The 18,695-nt window shown below is 35.2% G+C and overlaps 1 protein-coding gene across 5 annotated transcripts in view; it reads left to right on the forward strand.

The window, feature by feature from the left end:
• The window catches only part of KDM1B (lysine demethylase 1B), a 51,872-nt gene extending 33,851 nt beyond the window's left edge, over nt 1-18,021 (forward strand). For all 5 annotated transcript variants that reach the window (XM_074272436.1, XM_074272421.1, XM_074272445.1 and 2 more), the window contains 5 exons: nt 6,127-6,243; nt 10,841-10,966; nt 11,996-12,118; nt 16,442-16,594; nt 17,174-18,021. In XM_074272436.1, coding sequence (XP_074128537.1) covers nt 6,127-6,243; nt 10,841-10,966; nt 11,996-12,118; nt 16,442-16,594; nt 17,174-17,257 — 603 coding nt within the window. In that variant the 3' untranslated portion in view covers nt 17,258-18,021. The remainder of the gene's footprint in view (nt 1-6,126; nt 6,244-10,840; nt 10,967-11,995; nt 12,119-16,441; nt 16,595-17,173) is intronic.
• The last annotated feature ends 674 nt before the right edge of the window (nt 18,022-18,695 follow it).

Genomic DNA, 18,695 nt, shown 5'->3' on the forward strand with positions numbered 1-18,695 from the left:
ATGCTTTTTTTCCCCTCGAGTACATCTTTTTTTTTTTTAATTTTATAATTATAAAATTTTTTTGACAGTACATATGTATGAATAATTTTTTTAATAACATTATCCCTTGTATTCATTTTTCCAATTTTTCCCTCCCTCTCTCTACTCTCTCCCCTAGATGACAGGAAATCCATACATTTTACATGTGTTACAGTATAACCTAGTTACAATATATGTGTGTAAATCCAATTTTCTTGTTGCACGTTAAGAATTGGATTCCGAAGGTAAAAGTAACCTGGGTAGATAGACAGTAGTGCAAACAGTTTACATTCAATTCCCAGTGTTCCTTCTCTGAGTGTTGTTGTTTCTGTCCATCATTGATCAACTGGAAGTGAGTTGGATCTTCTTTATGTTGAAGATATCCACTTCCATCAGAATACATCCTCATACAGTATCATTGTTGAAGTGTATAATGGTCTTCTGGTTCTGCTCATTTCACTCAGCATCAGTTCATGTAAGCCTCTCCAAACCTCTCTGTATTTATCCTGCTGATCATTTCTTACAGAACAATAATATTCTATAACATTCATATACCATAATTTACCCAACCATTCTCCAATTGATGGACATTCATTCATTTTCCAGTTTCTAGCCATTATGAAAAGGGCTGCCACAAACATTTTGGCACATACAGGTCCCTTTATCCTCTTTAGTATTTCTTTGGGACATAAGCCCAGTAGTAGCACTGCTGGGTCAAAGGGTATGCACAGTTTGATAACTTTTGGGGCATAGTTCCAAATTGCTCTCCAGAATGGCTGGATTCTTTCACAACTCCATCAACAATGTATTAGTGTCCCGGTTTTCCCACATCCCCTCCAACATTCATCATTATTTGTTCCTGTCATCTTAGCCAACCTGACAGGTATGTAGTGGTATCTCAGACTTGTCTTAATTTGCATTTCTCTGATCAGTAGTGATTTAGAACACTCTTTCATATGAGTGGATATAGTTTCAATTTCATCATCTGAGAATTGTCTGTTCATATCCTTTGACCATTTATCAATTGGAGAATGGTTTGATTTCTCATAAATTAGGGTCAGTTCTCTATATAATTTGGAAATGAGGCCTTTATCAGAACCTTTAAACTGTAAAAATATTTTCCCAATTTGTTACTTCCCTTCTAATCTTGTTTGCATTAGTTTTGTTTGGAGTACATCTTTTTAATAGCCTGTTCTTCCCATACCACATATACTATATACTGTATGAGTTAAATTAATGTTAAATTTATTTATAAATTTTTCTTTTTCTTTTTTTTTTTTTTTTAAACACTTGCTAGCTGTATGAACTTGGCCATGTCACTTAACCATGTTTGTCTCAGTCTTCTCACGTGTAAAATGTTCTGGAAAAGAAAATGACAAACCACTCTAGTATCTTCACAAAGAAAAACCTAAATGGGGTCAGAAGAGTTGGACATAACTGATAAATGACTGAACAACGAAAGTAGAATGTGTAGTAAAATTTATAAACAATTTCAAGACTTGTCAAGTGTTTAATCTAAATTAACTAGAAAATTCCTTTAAGGAGAAATACCCTATTCTGTGTACAAGTTGACTAATGGAGGTACTTGCTGTAAATGAATGTTTTAATTAATTTTTCTGAGATTTGATGTATTGTTTTTATTTAAAAAGATAATTAAGTCTATTCATTATTAGATTCCCTGGTATAGAAATAGAGTCCTCTAGTGTACTTCATAGGGTTAGGATGATCAGGGACAAACTTGAAGAGGGTGAAATAATCTATTTGCCTTTTTGGTTTTTAATACATCATGTGCTACCATGGGAATTGCCATATTTACAATACCTTTCCTTCCCTCCATGTGAATTCCCTTGATGATAAATTTAAGGTAGTGTGGTAGAAACTTTGCTATTAGGATTTCTAATAGTTAAATTCAAATTATGTAACTCTGTCTGCTGTGCCATAATACTTCCCTAAAGGAGTGCTACAGCCTCAGGAACTACACCCTGGCTGCATATCCGGCTTTCATTATAAAGCAACTTTTTCGTTTTTATGGAGCTAATATAAGCCACAATTTATAGGCTAAAGCCTTTCCCATTGTCAATCCAGGAAAATAATTAAAGGCAAATTGCAATTTTCAACTCATATTTGATACACCAAAGTCATATCTTCAGCTAGTAGTTATATCCATGCTTATTGATTCTGAAGACTTTTCTGCTATCAAGTAAGTATGACCAGAATCAAAATATCAGGCTTTTAGCACTTTTCCTAACACTTTTTCCTCATGGGATAGTTTGTACTTTTCCCTCCTTGGCTTTTAAAAGTATTGGATTTTATTTTGATTTTGATAATATCTGAATTTTAAGTATGTTTGGAAATTTTCAAACATATTTAAAACATTGATGGGGTTTATGTAAATACTAATGCTATGCTCATTTCTAGGAATAACTCTTTAACATGCCTCAGAGTATTTTCCAATGTATACTTTCCATTTCTGTCAAAATTGTTCCTGTGACTTGCCAGTCTGAAAGATTTTTTCATGATGTTTTGCTGCCTGGAATAGTCTTCCTATGGACCTAGTTGTTTAAACACTGTTCTTCAGGACCCAACTCAAATCCTACTTATTCCATAAAGCCTGCTCTAAGTACTCCAGCTCACATTGATTTTCCTTCTTAGAGTTCTTATTTTACACAACCATTAAAATGCAGTTTATTATTTCTTTATTCTTCAGTTGTTTCTTGTAATAGTAACTATAAGTTCTTGGAAGGAATGCTGCTATCATTATTATTATTATTTTTTGTATCATATAAGCTGGGTAATAGTAAGAATTCAATAAATATTTCATTGACCCTGAATATAGAGCACCCTAAAGATTTCTGAAATATAAATATATACACATGCACATATATACACAAACACACACACACACACGGATACATGCATACACACTTGGAAAAATAGTAATAGTTTTAAATAATAGTCAAGTTTTTTTCCAAATTTATTTTATTTAAAGAAACAGAAAAAACAAAAAGAAAAAAAATATAAAACAAAATGAAACAAAACAAAAGAAAACATTGTCAAGTGCCCAGCAGAACATCAAGGAATTTTCAAAATATATTACAACAAATACCAATTTAAGAAAGTATTAGTAGAAGAAGAAATTATGTTCATAAATATAATAGAAGAAATTATATTCATGAATGTTCTTTTCTTTACTTCCTTGTAATTTGTTCTCTGCTGCACGTCTTACTTACTTTATTCTTTTTTCCCCCTTTCAACTCCCCTAACCCCCAAGCGGGGTATAGTTAGGAAAGGATACATTTATATTTATATATGTAGATATATACATAAACACATTTCCCTTTTAGTCTCCAGCCCCAAGCAAGCTATAGTTAAGATGTATTTGTGTAGATACATGTAGATATAAACATGCATACACACACTCACATACATAAAATACGCACCCCAGATATACAAATGCTAATTTTAATTAAATTCTGCTCCATAACTTGGCTCACTATTACTTAATCTTCCCCCATCCAGGGATCCCTCCTTGCCTTCTTCCCTCACCCTTTGCTTCCCCATCCATTCCTCCCTCCCCTCTTATTTTTTTTAATAGATTTTTGGAGGGCGCTATACTTTTCAAGGTATATATGTAGTGTTTTCTAGTGAATCCATTCCCGATACAAGTAGGTTTTCAGAGCTATGAGTCCTCCTCCCCCCTCTAATGCCTCTTTGTCTATTCTTTCTCTGCTCCTTGTTTGTATGTTATGATAACTATTTTTACCTTTACTCTGCCAATCTTTCTTTTGAGCCTACCCTATTGTTGATGTGTAAATCTTAAGCATAAAGTATACATTTCCCATGTTTAAAAAAAACCCATGTAAACAATTTTCCATTTTAAAAGTTTGTCCATGTTGAGTTCTTTAAAATTGCTCTTGATATTGGCTATTATATGTTAATTTTTCTGTTAAGTTCAGGTTTGGTTGATAGAAAGTCCCAAAAATCTGCAGGTTCATTGAATGTGCATTTTTTCTCTTTAAAAATTAGAGATAATTTTGCGGATATGATATTTTAGCCACAGGCCAAGTTTTTTTTGCTTGTCTGTAAAATATGATTTCACGACCTGTGGTCTTTTATTATAGCTGCTGTTAAGTCTTGTACAATTCTAATTGTGCCATCAGCATATTTGAATTGTTTTTTTCTTGTTTTCAAATTTTTCTCTTTGATCAGGGGGCTTTGAAGTTTGGCAGTAATATTCTTTTGTGTTTTCCACAAAGGATCTCTTTGAGGTGCTGATCAGTAGATTTTTTTTTCTATTTCTACTTTTCCCTCATGTTCTATCACTTCAGAATAGTTTTCTAGGATTATTTCCTGCATTATTGTGTCTAGATTCTCTTTTTGGTCAAACTTTCTGGCAGTCAAATTATTTATATATTTTCTCTTCTTGTTTGTTCTCCATATCTATTGATTTTCTTATATGTTTCACATTGTTTTATTTTCCTCATTCTTTATGATCTGATTGTTATTCCTTGTTCTCTCATAGCTTCAATGGCTTTTCTTTACCCGTTTCCAATATTTAAAGAATTATTCTCACCTTTGAGACTTTATACCTTCTTTTCTAATTAGTTAACTTTTTTTTCATAATCTTGTTTTTCTTGGATGGTTTTAAATTTTTCTTTAGTTTTTCCTCAATGTCTCATTTGATTTTTGAATTCTTTTTTGAGTTCTTATATAAATTCTCTTTAGGCAGGGAGATATTTCATGTTACTTTTTGGGGTAGAAGTTTTTTTTTTTTTAATTAAAGTTTCTTCCTCTGAAGAAGAATCCCAGTCTTCCTTGTTCCCAAAATATGTTTCAATGGTGGGGTTCTTTCTTCTTTGCCAGTTCATTTTTTTGAAATAAGAGGTACTTCTAATTATGGGGTGGATGATGCCTCAAACTTCCCTTCAGCTCTCCATTCTGCCTAGGAACCCCAAACCAAGAGCTCTACCTTCTTGGAAGTGCCCACAGCGAGCGGTGCCTCTGCCCTGCTCTGTTGCATTTGCACTGGCCAGATACTGGCTCCCTTTCACTAAGATTGCACCTTGCAGCAATTTCCAGTCAGCTGAGATTCACTTTGTCTTCCTGGATTCAAATCCCAATTCAACAAACAATGCAGGAGGTGAAAGTGTCTAATTCCTGCTGAGGCTTCAGCCACACCTAACTAGTCCAAGGGATCCCACTTGATGTTTCTGTGGAGCTAACCTGGAGGAGTTTGCACTTCAGATAGGTTAATGATTTTTCTTCAGATCTTGGCAAGTTATATCAGGAAGGCCCTTGTTCTGCTCCAAGACTTTTTGGTTTTTCACCATTTATGTTTGACTCTAAGGTGCAAATCTGTTCTATTTGTGGAGGAAATAAGGAGAGCTTGAAATTTACCAATTTATTACACCATCTTCCCAGAATCCTCCAGTAGTCAATAAGTTTTATATTAGTCAGATTGGGGGCTTATATTTGAATCGGTTCATTTTACCTATTGATTTTTTTAATCATACATTTCAGTGGAAGAAATAGTATGCTAGTGTGTTAAGAAGTACCATTATACTATTATAAGCTTTTAAAAAAATTTCCCTCTTCTGATTCTAAAACCATAAAAGTGTTACAAATTCACTTATAAACTTCTTAGAGCACGTATGTCATTCATCTGCCAAATGTGTATGCATTAGTTTTTTTATTAATTTTTTTTCCAATAAGCAAAAATTAATTTTCTTTCCTACCCATCCAACTTTTCACCACTGGGGGAAAATCCCAGAAAAACAGATACTTTGAAAATCTTAAGAACTCTGATCAATAAAGTGACCATCTATGATTCAGGAGTATTTGCTCCTGAATATACATAGGCAAGCAAAACAAATTACCATAATATTCATGTCCAAATATATGTGTGTATATGTCTCTATCAGCATTTATTATTTTCTTTTTCATCATATTGTTAATATAATTGAATTCTGATAATCAGAGCAGCATTAATTTGCACTTCTCTAATTTTTAGTGATTCAGAGTATTTTTTTTTTCTTTTGCTTCTTCCTTAGCAAATTGTTTGTTCATAGCCTTTGGTCATTTATGTCTTCATTGTTTTGTTTTCCACAGGTCTTAGTCACTGTACCTTTGTCCTTGCTTCAGAAAGGTGCTATTCAGTTTAACCCACCATTGCCTGAGAAGAAAACAAAAGCCATCAACAGTTTAGGAGCAGGAATCATTGAAAAGGTAATTTTGATCACTTTGGTCCACCTTTGGAATTAAAGGGTCACTGTTAGTTGGTATGTGAGATGTTCCCACGTTTTCTAGATCACTACATATTTGTCATTGTTCTTCATGGATTACATTCTGACAGGGGTGGGGGCTCAGTGAATTCACCGTGAATTATAAAAGAGTTAATGGTTGGGTAAGAAGATACCAACTGGAATGATTCCTCAAAGAGACATTGGACTTTGGACCAGTATGAACACAGTTCAGAGTACAAGGTACTCTGTTGGGAGTCAAGTCACTGGGGGAGGCCACTTTGTGTCATAAGCAAAATAAGTTTTTCCATGATGAAAACAGGACAATCTTACATGTAGGCATTTAGTAAATCTGTATGTTAATATGGCAGTAAAAAAGAAAAGGTATATACTGTTTTAAAATTTAGAAGCAGCATGAGTTAAAAAGAGCTTTTTATTTACTTCTTACAATAATCACTCCAAGTTAAAATTGGAAGGATTTAGGAAGGATTATGAATTGATAAAGGAGGAGCTGGGATTGCATAGCAGTTGTGAGGGCCCACTTGAGGTTGTATTATGTAAATTTGTAATGGATTTAGTCAGAATGGTTATGTGATTTTCTCCACTTTGACTCAATATGTTTGTAGGAGCAAAGGCAGTGAATGAAATAGACTGCAAAATAAACTTTGCCAAATGATTTTAATAATTGATCAGGAGATCATGTATCTAAAGCTCAGAGGCCTTCTAGTAAATTAGCTGTCTCATTTTATATATGAGGAAGCTGAAGCCCAAGAAGGCTAATCAATTATTTGGCAAGCTTTATTACTATGTTAAGTGCTAGGGATACACAAAAAAGGTAAAACATAGTCCTTACCTTCAAGGAGCTTACATTAGATTCCTGAGTCTAATGGGGGAAACAGCATGCAAATAAATATATACAAAGAAAACTACAAATAGGATAAATATGAAACAATTACTAGAGGGGAGGTAGAATTAAGAGAGGTTGGGAAAAGTTCCAGAAGACAAGATTTTAGTTGGGACTTAAAGGAAGCCGTGGAATTCAGTAGATGGAGTTGGAGAAGAAGAGCATTTATAGAAATGAGTGACTGGCAGAGAAAATCCCTAGAGCCAAGAGATGTAGTAGTTTGTTTATGGAATAGTCAGTAGTCTAGTGAGACTCAGTTGAAGAGTGTGTGCTGAGGATTTAGGGTATAAGAAAACTGGCAACGTCTGTAGTAGGTTGTGAGGAGCTTTGAATGACAAACAGAGAATTTTGTATACGATCCTGAAGGCAATAGGGAGCCAGTGGACTTCATTGAGTAGGAAAATAACATGGTCAGATTTGTGCTTTAGGAAAATCACTATAGTGGGAAGAACAAACCCACCAGCAGGCTATTGCAGTAGTCTAGTCATAAGGTGATTGAAGCATTGCATTAGAGTGCTGACAGTGGCAGAGAAGAGAGGGAGGTATATTTGGAAGGTGTTGCAAAGGTGAATCTGACATGACTTGGCAGCAGATTTCATGGAGATGGAGGGAGGAGATGAGAGAGAGGGAGGAGATGAGGATGACTCCTAGGTTGTGAACCGGAGGTTACGCTCTATAATAATAGGGAAAGTGGAGAGGGTTAGGGGAAAGATGATGCTTCTGCATTGGACTTGTTAGGTTTAAGATGTACTGGACATACAGTTTGAGATGTCTGAAAGACAGTTGGAAGTGCAAGATTGGAAGTTAGCAGAGGCTGGGGCAGAATAAGTAGATTTTAGAATCATTATCAGAGAGATGGTAATTAAATCCATATGGGTTGTCAGATCACCAAGTAAAGTGAGCAGAGGGCACAGGACATAACCCTAAGGAAACTCAGAGAACATGAGAATCCAGGAAAGGAGACTGTGTAAGAGTGACCAAAGTGTAACAGGTTTAGAGAACAAGAGGAGAGATAGGGAAAGCACCTATTGCAGAAAGCCTTTTTGAGGAGCTTAGCTACAAAAAGCAGAAGAGATACAGGATGATAATTGTTAGTAGTGTTAAAAAGATCAGGTGAGAGTTTTAAGGATGGGAAAGACATGGGCATATTTGTGAGCAGTAGAGATTGAAAATAGGTGCTAGAGTAGGGATGACACTTGGAGGGTAGTGGGCAGGGGAATTTTGTTGGAGGGAAGATGGGATTAAATGAAATCACTTGAACAAGTAGAGGGGCTAACCTTGGTAAGGAGTAAGATCACTTTAACATGTGAAACAAGAGTGAGGGAAGTTGAAATAGCAGAAGGCATCTGAGTTGATAAGTGATGAAGAACAAAGGAGAAATGAAGCTCCTGGTGAAAAGCATAAATTTTTTCTGTAAAATAAGAGGCAAGCTTCTTGGCTGAAAGAGTAGTGGAGGAAAGAATCATGGGAAGTTTGAGGAGGGATTTTAAAAAAAAGTTGCTGTGGAGAGTAGGATAATGAATTGATAAAGGAGCTGGGATTGCATAGCAGTTGTAAGGGCCCACTTGAGGTTGTATTATGTAAATTTGTAATGGATTTAGTCAGAATGGTTGTGTAATTTTCTCCACTTTGACTCAATATGTTTGTAGGAGGAAAGTCAGTGAATGATGAGAACGATCCAAGATGGAGGCTCGACTGGGTGATATGAAAAGATTGGAAGATAGTGTAGCGTTGAATTGCCTGTGGTCACACAAGTAATAACCATCAGAGTTGTCTAAGAATACCCATAAAACAAGAAAGTTAGCCAAGATGTCTATGACTCTTGAGCCAATAAATAACAATTCCTATCTATTAATAAGTGAGGTAGTAAGACGGTGAATAGAGATCTCAATTTGAAATACCAGTGGCACTTAACTAACTCTGTGAGCCTGAGTAAACCACTTAAATCTTTTGGTGCTCTAGACATTTTTCTGAGACAGTAAGTTTGCGTTGATGGTTTTCTCACCTTAGACTTCCCTCTAATAACAAAATCATAGGTCTAGTTCCTATCACTAATAATGGGTGACTCACATTAGATAGTCCTTTAAGGTTTATAAATATAAAATCTATATGTATAAATGATATGATAGTGAAAGTATTATCTCTATTTTACAAAAGAAGAAACTGAAAACCAGGGATTAAGGGACTTTATGTTCATACAGCTAGTATATATTAAATCTGAGTATTTTTTATTATATTTCTACTGAGACAGATTTTATTTCTTTCCATCTTTAATTTTGCCACTTAACTTGGTCAATGCTAACTAGTATAAGGATCCATATTTGTCTTTGAGGCTCTTACCTGCTCCTTTAGTAGTGTCCATACAGTTAAAGACCATGTATGTGACCATATTAGCTTGTATGTGGCTGCTTTTAAATGAGGTTGGCAGGAATGATTCAGAGGATTTATGATGTCATTATTACTTCCATTGATGTACACTATAACTTTTTTTTTTCTTAATAGCTTATTTTTCCAAAATAAGCAAAGATAGTTCTCATCATTCACCTTTGCAAAACTTTGTGTTCCAAATTTTTCTCCCTCCCTTTCCCTTACCCCTTCTCATAGACAGCAAGCAATCCAATATAGGTTAAATGCGCATTTCTTCTAACCATATTTCTATAGTTGTCATGCTGTGAAAAAGATCAGATCAAAAGGTAAAAGTTTAAAAAAAAAAAAAAAGAGCAAAAAAACAAACAATAACAACAAAGGTGAAAATATTATCAAAATCCACCTTCGGGTCCCTAAGATCCTCTTCTGGATGCAGATGGCTCTTTCCATCACAAGTCTATTGGAATTGCCCTGAATCACCTCATTGTTGGAAAGAGCCATGTCTATCACAGTTGATCATCACACAGTCTTGTTGCTGTGTAAAATGTTCTCTTGGTCCTACTCACTTCACTTAGTGTCAGTTTGTGGAAGTCTTTCCAGGCTTTTCTAAAATCATCCTACCGATCATTTCTTACAGAATGATAATATCCATTACATTCATATACCATAATTTATTCAGCAGTTCCCCAGTTCATGGGCATCCACTCAATTTCTAGTTCCTTGCTATTACAAACATTTTGCATTTGGGCCCTTTTCCCTTTTTTTTTTTATCATCTTTTTGGGTACAGACACCACTGGATCAAAGACTATGTACAAGTTTGATAGCCCTTTGGGCATAGTTCCAAATTGCTCTCCATAAAGTTAGATCAGTTTACAATTCCACCAACGATGCATTATTATCCCAATTTTCCTACATCTCCTCCAACATTTGTAGTTATCCTTTTCATGTCATCTCAGCCAATCTGAGAGTAGTGAAGTGGTACATTAGAGAAATGCAAATTTAAGATGATTCTAATCAATAGTAATTTAAAACATTTTTCCCTACACTATAAGTCTCCTAAGCCTATGCATCTTCTTTGTGATGTAATAAACCCATCTTCCTTTTTGGTCTTTTTTTTTTTGAATGACATGATATCTGAAACTGGGATTCATTTGTACTTGTTTTAGTATCACTGTCCTTCCCTAAATCTTGATATTAAAGGATATCTCATATGAGTCTGTCAGTCAAAAGAGAAGATGCTAAAATGTGGGAAATTAGCATTGTAATAACTTAACAGTTAAAAAACAAACTACTCTTTCTTCTACTCCCTAGATTGCCTTGGAATTTCCTTATAGATTTTGGGACAGTAAGATTCAAAGAGCTGATTTTTTTGGCCATGTTCCTCCTTGTTCCAGTAAGCGTGGACTCTTTGCTGTATTTTATGATATGGATCCTCAGGTATGAGATATGTGTAATGTGGTTTGAGTTTTCTTATTCTAGCCAGAATTTGGTTTGATTACTCAATATTTGCAAGACTAAACACTGTTTTATGTAAAGAATATAAGAAACATTACTTAGGGATTTGCATTCTAAGGCGGGGAGGGCTGTGTGTTTATGGGAAACCCTTATTTTCCTAGAGTATAAGATTCTGAGACTCAAAGTGAATATGAGAATTTGGGGATAGCATGTATTTATTTCAGGTCAGTTAGGAATAATTCCTTATCAAATTACTGTCATGGTGCTCAAATCATTGAAAATTTAAACATCTATAAGCATATTTAGTGAGATTGTCTTACTACAAGAAAATAGTCTTGTGTCTAGGTGAGATTTTGACTGACAGAAAAAAAAAGGAACTCTGGAATAAGAAAGGGGTAGAAATGATTGTACTACTGCAACCATAGTTGAAGCTTGAGACCATTGTACAATTTATGGTATTTTGTTATTGCTGCTGTTGTATAAACTTATTTTTGGAGCCTCTGTTTCTGAAGTTCATCAATTTTTATATGGAAATAAGTAGTAGACTTTCTGTATCATGCAGGAAAGGGCCTTTAACAATTAAATCTCTTTCTGGCCCTAAACTTTTGCATTTTTTCAATCTTCCACCACACTTTATTATTATTATGAAACTATGTAAGGAAAGACCAACAAGATCACAGGTTTGAGAGTGACTTAGTCCTTTGTGGAGGGAAGAATACCCATGTTAAATAAAGAGTTGCATATCACTGCAGATGCCTAAATAGGAGTGAAATTAAGTAAACGATGGAATTGGTGAGTGGAAAAAACAGGAAAAGTCATTTTGAGGAAAGGAAATAAATTCTTTCTCTACCCCCCCTCCTCTATCTTTCCCTCCCTTCCTCCCCACCCCTCTCTCTCCCGCAGTCCTTCTCTCCCTCTCCCTTTTGTCATCTTGGAATAGCAAGTTGGAAAGAAGATAGGTTTAGTTTTTGTAAAAATTAAGGAAGCAATGTTTTTCCTGGTACTTTTTAGGGTAAATATAGTGTTTTGATGTCAGTCATTACTGGAGAGGCTGTAGCATCCATTAAGAACCTGGATGATAAACAAGTCCTACAACAGTGTATGGCCACACTTCGGGAACTGTTCAAAGAGCAGGTAAGACTCTTCAAAATGAGAAAGAGATTCTATCCAGTAATTTAATCTATTATTCTTTGCAAGACTAAAACTGGTCAAAAAGGAAAAGAATTAAGAGAACTATGTATTCTTTAATGTTTTCATAAATTTTACTTTTTTACTCCCCAATGTTAGCTAAAAATCGATGATTCACCCTGTTGTCTCCTTTTCTGTGGTTATCTTGGAAATTTCTTCTCAGTTTGAAATTTGAAAGCTCCAGTATATCACTTTGTATTGAGAACTGTATATAATTTTTCAAACTTTAGCGAACTTATAGCTATGGTTTCCTTAAGGATGTAATTTATATAGAATTCTAGCAATCATAGGTTAATCTTCAGATTTGAAAGGGATCTTGGATATTACTTTGGCTGCCCATCTCACTTTGACTGTAAAGAAAATCAAGACATACAGAGGGGAAATAACTTGTCTCAGATTGCACAGATGGCAAGTAGCAGAACCAAGATTTGAATCCAGGTCTTTTGATGTCAATTCTGGTGTTTTCTGCTACATGATGTGCACAAATATCAGGTATATAATTTTTCCCTTAAGAAGAATGCAGCTTCCTCCTCCCCACAGAAAGCTTTAGGTGATCTTCACATATCAGTTGAATAATCCTCACAGGAGTCTATGCATGGATGTCAAGTTAATATTGATCTAATGTATGAAGCAGACATGAAAATGTGAAGTGATTTATCTGAGATCATGAGTTAGGTTGCAAATAAGTTGCTTTTCAGAACTTCTTGTCAGTTGTTAAGTCTTGAATTTTACACATCCATGGTATCTCTTGCTTTCATCACCTTCTCTCCAGTCACATGGCCACAAGACTAGTTTCAGACCCTCATTGGCTCTCACCTGGACTATAATAATGGCCTCTTAATTTGGATGTCTGATTTCCTTCTCTTCTTGCACCAATTCCTCCCTCACGCAGATACCAAATTTAATATTCTTGAAGCAGTGTCATTTCTTTGCTAAAATAGTTCCTGTGGTTATATACACTGTCACTAGGCAAAAATGGAAAGACCGTGGTCATTTCAAGGCCTTTCAGAGTCTGGTTCCAGCTAACCTCTCAAGACTCCTCCCTCCACACTCCTGTTATTTCTCTTCACATATTTTGCCTTACAATCTTACAGGCCTATTAATTTCTCTTATCACTCTGTCTTCTACCTTTGTGCTATTTGATAGGTTTTCTCCTATGCTTGAAATATGCATACCTTCTTCACTGTCTTCTGTTGGAATCCCTATACTTTTTTTTCTTTTTTTAAAATTTATTTTCTTTTTTTATTTATTAATGCTTTTTATTTATAAAACCTATGCATGGGTAATTTTTCAACATTGATCCTTGCAAAATCTTCTGTTCTAAATTTTCCCCTTCTTCCCCCCACCTTCTTCCCTAGATGGCAGAAGGTGCAATACATGTTAAAATGTCAAAATATGTCAAATCCAATATATGTATACATATTTATACAGTTATCTTGCTGCACAAGAAAAATCAGATTAAGGGGCAGCTAGGTGGCGCAGTGGATAGAGCACCAGCCTTGAATTCAGGAGGACCCGAGTTCAAATCTGGTCTCATACACTTAACACTTCCTAGCTGTGTGACCCTGGGCAAGTCACTTAACCCCAGCCTCAGGGGGAAAAAAAAAGAAAAATCAGAATAAGAAGGAAGAAAACAAAACAAACAAAAAAAAAATGCAAGCAAATAACAAAGTGAGAATGCTATGTTGGGTTACACACTCTGTTCCCATGATTCTCTCTTTGGGTGTAGATGGTTCTCATCATTGCATTTGAGTCATTTCATTGTTGAAGAGAGCTGCATCCATCAGAATTGCTCATCTTATAATCTTGTTGCTGTACAATGATCTCCTGGTTCTGCTCATTTCACTTAGCATCAGTTCATGTCTCTCTAGGCCTCTCTGTATTCATCCTGCTAGTCATTTCTTACAGAACAATAGTGTTCCATAGCATCCATATACCATAATTTATTTAGCCATTCTAAAATTGATGGACATCCACTCAGTTGGAATCCCTATCCAGGGGTTCTCAAACTACGGCCCGCGGGCCAGATGCGGCCCACTGGGTTATGGCAAATGGGCTGAGGGACGGAGACAGAGTGTGAGTTTTTGTTTTTACTATAGTCCGGCCCTCCCACAGTCTGAGGGACAGTGAACTATTTTAAAAGTTTGAGGACCACTGCCCTATGTTCTTGAAGATTCAGCTCATGTATTTTCTCTTACAGGAGGCCTTTATTAGTACTCCTCTGTCTTATTAGTGCATTCCTTCAAATACTTTGTATTAACTTTTCTAAGTATGTGTCATCTCTCTATTCTTCCACCTCTTGCCAATAGAACATAAGCTTCTTAGGGCAGAGCTTGAATCCTTTTCTCCATATATATATATATATATATATATATATATATCTCCAATACCTAGCAAAGTGCCTCTTAAAAAGGCTTGTTCAATTGAATTTTTGCATTTGGATCAAATAGTCTTTTTCTTCAGGTGGTCTTTTAGTTTTATTTCAAAAGTTTGGAAGTGGTTTAGAATTTGATATTTCCCCCTTCCCATGGGAAATAGTGTTACAAAGTTTGGTTAGGTTTACAGGTTAGCCCACAAAAGACTATTCAACCCATCATGTACCTAAAGTATAATATTAGTGACAAAATTTAAAGCTAGAAGGAACAATGGAGGTCATGTAGTCCAACTCTTAGTTTATGTAAAGGGAAATAAATCCAGAGTGAATGATGTGCCCAGAATCACATAGTAGCAAAGATAAGATCAGATAGTTGGATCTTTCCCTTCCAGCAGCTTTTCTAATTTTTAATTTCACTATCATTTGTAAAGTTTCTTATAGGGAAAATGTATTAAGAATACTAATTTAGGATACCTGGAAGCCTGTCTCTACCTCTCCAATCTCTTTTAGTTTACAAGCTTAGAGAAGCTGAAACCCTCCAAGACACAAGTGGTAATTCTTTAGGCCTGAGAAAGAGGTTCTGATAAGCGTTGGAAGTAGAATGGAGATTTGTTTACTGTCTCTTAGGTGTCAGTATGTTTACTTAAATATATTAGAGCATATACACACTTTAGTCTTTACAACTATACTGCTTTCTTCAGTGTCCTTTCATAGTGATAAAATTGAGTGTAGTGGGAAAAGGGAAGGAGAAACTAAGCATTTAAATAGCATCTGCCATGTGTCATGACATCACTACGTTCAGAGGGAGGGAGTGGAGGGAGAGAAGGAAGGAGGTAAAGGGAAGAAAAATTTAATAAGGCATTGGGCTAAGCATTTGCAAATATTTCATTTGATTCTTGCAACAACCTTGAGAATCAGTTATCCCCATTTTACAGTTGAGGAAACAAGTGACATCCAGGGTGTATAACTAGTAAGGATCTGAGGCTATATTTGAAGTCAGCTCTTCCTGATGTACCACCTCGCTGTCTATACTGTAGAAAACATTGGATGCAGAATTAGCCCACCAGGCTTCATTGCCTGGGTCTAATACTCATTGTAGGATTCACTTAACCTTTTACCTTTAATTTAAGAATGGGGACAGTAATAGTTGCAAAGAAACTGCCTCATAATATTTTATATATCCTGATTTTTTTTTTCTATTTTTGGGGGGGAAGAGGGGAGTCCATAGGATAAAGCTTAGGTACTAGATTTCTAATTTTATTGATATATATAGGGAACTGTTCCATATTGATTTCTGCAAATAAGTCCTTTCTCTGAAACTTGTAGTCATGAGTTAGTTGTCCTGAGCACTCAAGAGCTTAAATGATTTGCTCAGGGTCACTTAGACCATTATGTGTCAGAAGTAAGACTGGAATTCAGATTGTCCCAGCTTTGAGGTGAATTCATTATCCAGTATGCTAGGGGGCCTATACACATTGTTTAATCAGACATTAGGCCATCTTTGCTTATTATAATTGATTGCAAATAACCTTATGAAATATTTTCAGCCAATAGCTATTTACTTGTTTTCTCCTCACCCCACTACCCTCCAATTTCCAAACAACATTTTTTGCCACTAGAAATCCGAGTCAAGACATAATATTTAGGAAGTCATACTGAGACTTAAGTATGAGAAAATGAATCTCTCTCTCTCTCTTCTCTCTCTCTCTCCCCCCTCTCCCCTCTCCCCTCTCCCCTCTCTCCTCTCTCCTCTCCCCTCTCCCCTCTCCCCTCTCCCCTCTCCCCTCTCCTCTCTCTTCTCTCTCTCCTCTATCCTCTCTCCTCTCTCCTGCCCCCCATTGTTTAAGTTCAGTTCCAGTTGTATAATATTTTTTTTTAATTTCTGGTCAACACAGGAAATACCAGACCCAGTAAACTTCTTTGTTACTCGGTGGAATACAGAGCCATGGATCCAGATGGCATATAGTTTTGTAAAGACAGGTGGAACTGGTGAAGCTTATGACATCCTAGCAGAAGACATACAACGCACTATATTTTTTGCTGGTGAGGTATGTGACTTAATTCCCCAACATCCAATCATATTTGGTTAATTTTATTATTAATGTTCTGTGGCTCTCTGTAGGACCAAGGAAAAAATGGTTAAATAAACAGTTATGTACCAGACACATTTGTGATAGCATCTAGAAAAATTATCTCTTAACTATAGGAGTATTATGTTCACACTGTGTGCTTACTTGCTGTTTGTATGTTCATCTTAGTATTTTCTAGTATAAAAATATCATACTTAATATTACTAATTGGTTCAATAAAAATATTAAAAGAAATTATCTTATAGACAGTTGTTAGTACTATGTTGGTAAATGGACAGTGATCACCTTATAGTGTCATTATAGTATTTAACTATAATCCTTATGATGATCTTATCAAAATATCAATGTAAAATGTTAGTTGAGAATGACTTTATGTGCTACATGTCTATAGAGTAAAATTTTTCATTTAAGTTCTACCGAACTCTATCTGATCTCTTTCCTTGCTTTGTGTGACCATTTGTAATTGTAACTTTTAGAGCATGCTTTACTTTATTATCCCAGTTTTTTATATCTGATCTCATTCATACTGTGTTACAGGCAACAAATAGGCACTTTCCACAAACAGTCACAGGGGCATACCTGAGTGGTGTACGAGAAGCAAGCAAGATAGCAGCATTTTAATTCTGTTTATCTCTGGACCCAACTCCTTCTCCTAATGGACAAACATTACAAACAAAGATGGACACTGTGTTTCAACTGATTTTTCTTAAAACTTTTTGGATATCAGAAATTGAAAATTTTCTATTGTGATGTATTGATGTTTGTTTAGCACTAAATATGGAAGCACTAGCCACAGAAAAATATTAGCACTTATATTTGACTTTTCCTCTTAACTAGCTCACATTATGCCTATAGCCTTTTGTGTTTCAGACAGTAAGGCTATGGACATTTAATGACCTTGTGTCTTAAAGTAAGGTTCATGGTTGGAGACAATTAAAATTTGTTTCATCCAGCGTGTCACCTTCAAAAAGTGAAAAATTAAAGGAACCATTGAACCACCTAGATGTAGCCATGAATCTAAATCATGAAAATTCATCCTCTTTACCACATGAGCCTTAAGACTTTTGTATGTCCCTAAAACTAAGCTTTTATTTATACCTTGGATAACAGAGAAGGCATTATGCAGATCTTTGCTTTAATCAAAGATAAGCCGAAACTCTGAAACTATTTTTTGTACTGTACATATTTCTTCCTGTTGGCTACTTGGAGGGTATTTAAATTTTAGAAATCTTTTATGATAAAACATTTTCGATTTGTTCAGTCACATTTGGAAGAGAGCCAAAAGTAATCTCTTCTCAAAAGCAAATTTCTCAAACCATTGAATTGCTTAGGAAATTAGCCTGAATAACTGAGAATCGGAAATAAACTTTATTTAGTTTTGTATTAAAGTGGCATTAAAAAGGCTCTTTTTTTTGAAGCCAAACTTCATGGTAAACATACTTGAAATGTCCTTAAGAATGGCAATCACTTTTGAAGATTTGAGAAAATAATTTTGTAAAATTTAGAAAAGACTTTTACTAGAATTAAGACACAAATAACTGGAATATATCTTCTAATAGATCTCTGCTCAGAGTATTCCATAGGCAGGTCCAGTGGAAAGTTACAGAAAAATGTCAGAATTTCCTAATCTCTCTCCCCCCATTTTAGATTTAACCCCATTCTATACACACACATACACGCAAGCACATGAGTGCACACACATATACATGTACATATACATGCAAGCACACATGCACCTAGAAACAATACTTAATTTGATTATACACTGCTTAGTTTAATGTTACTTTAAAATAACATTTTCATGAGACTTGCCTTGTGACCATTGAAAGCTATTTTGTGTTATTTATGTTCAAATGATGTCCCATTGTGAATACAGATTAATCACAATCTCCAATGTAAACTGTCTGGGAATATTTATAACTTGTTTGTTTTTTCTAATCCAAAGATGGCAATTTAACTTGTTTTTCAGTGATTTAAAAATTGAACCTTAAGGATATATCACTAGCACAATTATCTACCTTAAACATATGAGGAAAAATTTAAAAGCAATTTTTTGAAT

This window comes from Sminthopsis crassicaudata, chromosome 1 (assembly GCF_048593235.1).
Source record: "Sminthopsis crassicaudata isolate SCR6 chromosome 1, ASM4859323v1, whole genome shotgun sequence".
Classification (NCBI taxonomy): domain Eukaryota; kingdom Metazoa; phylum Chordata; class Mammalia; order Dasyuromorphia; family Dasyuridae; genus Sminthopsis; species Sminthopsis crassicaudata.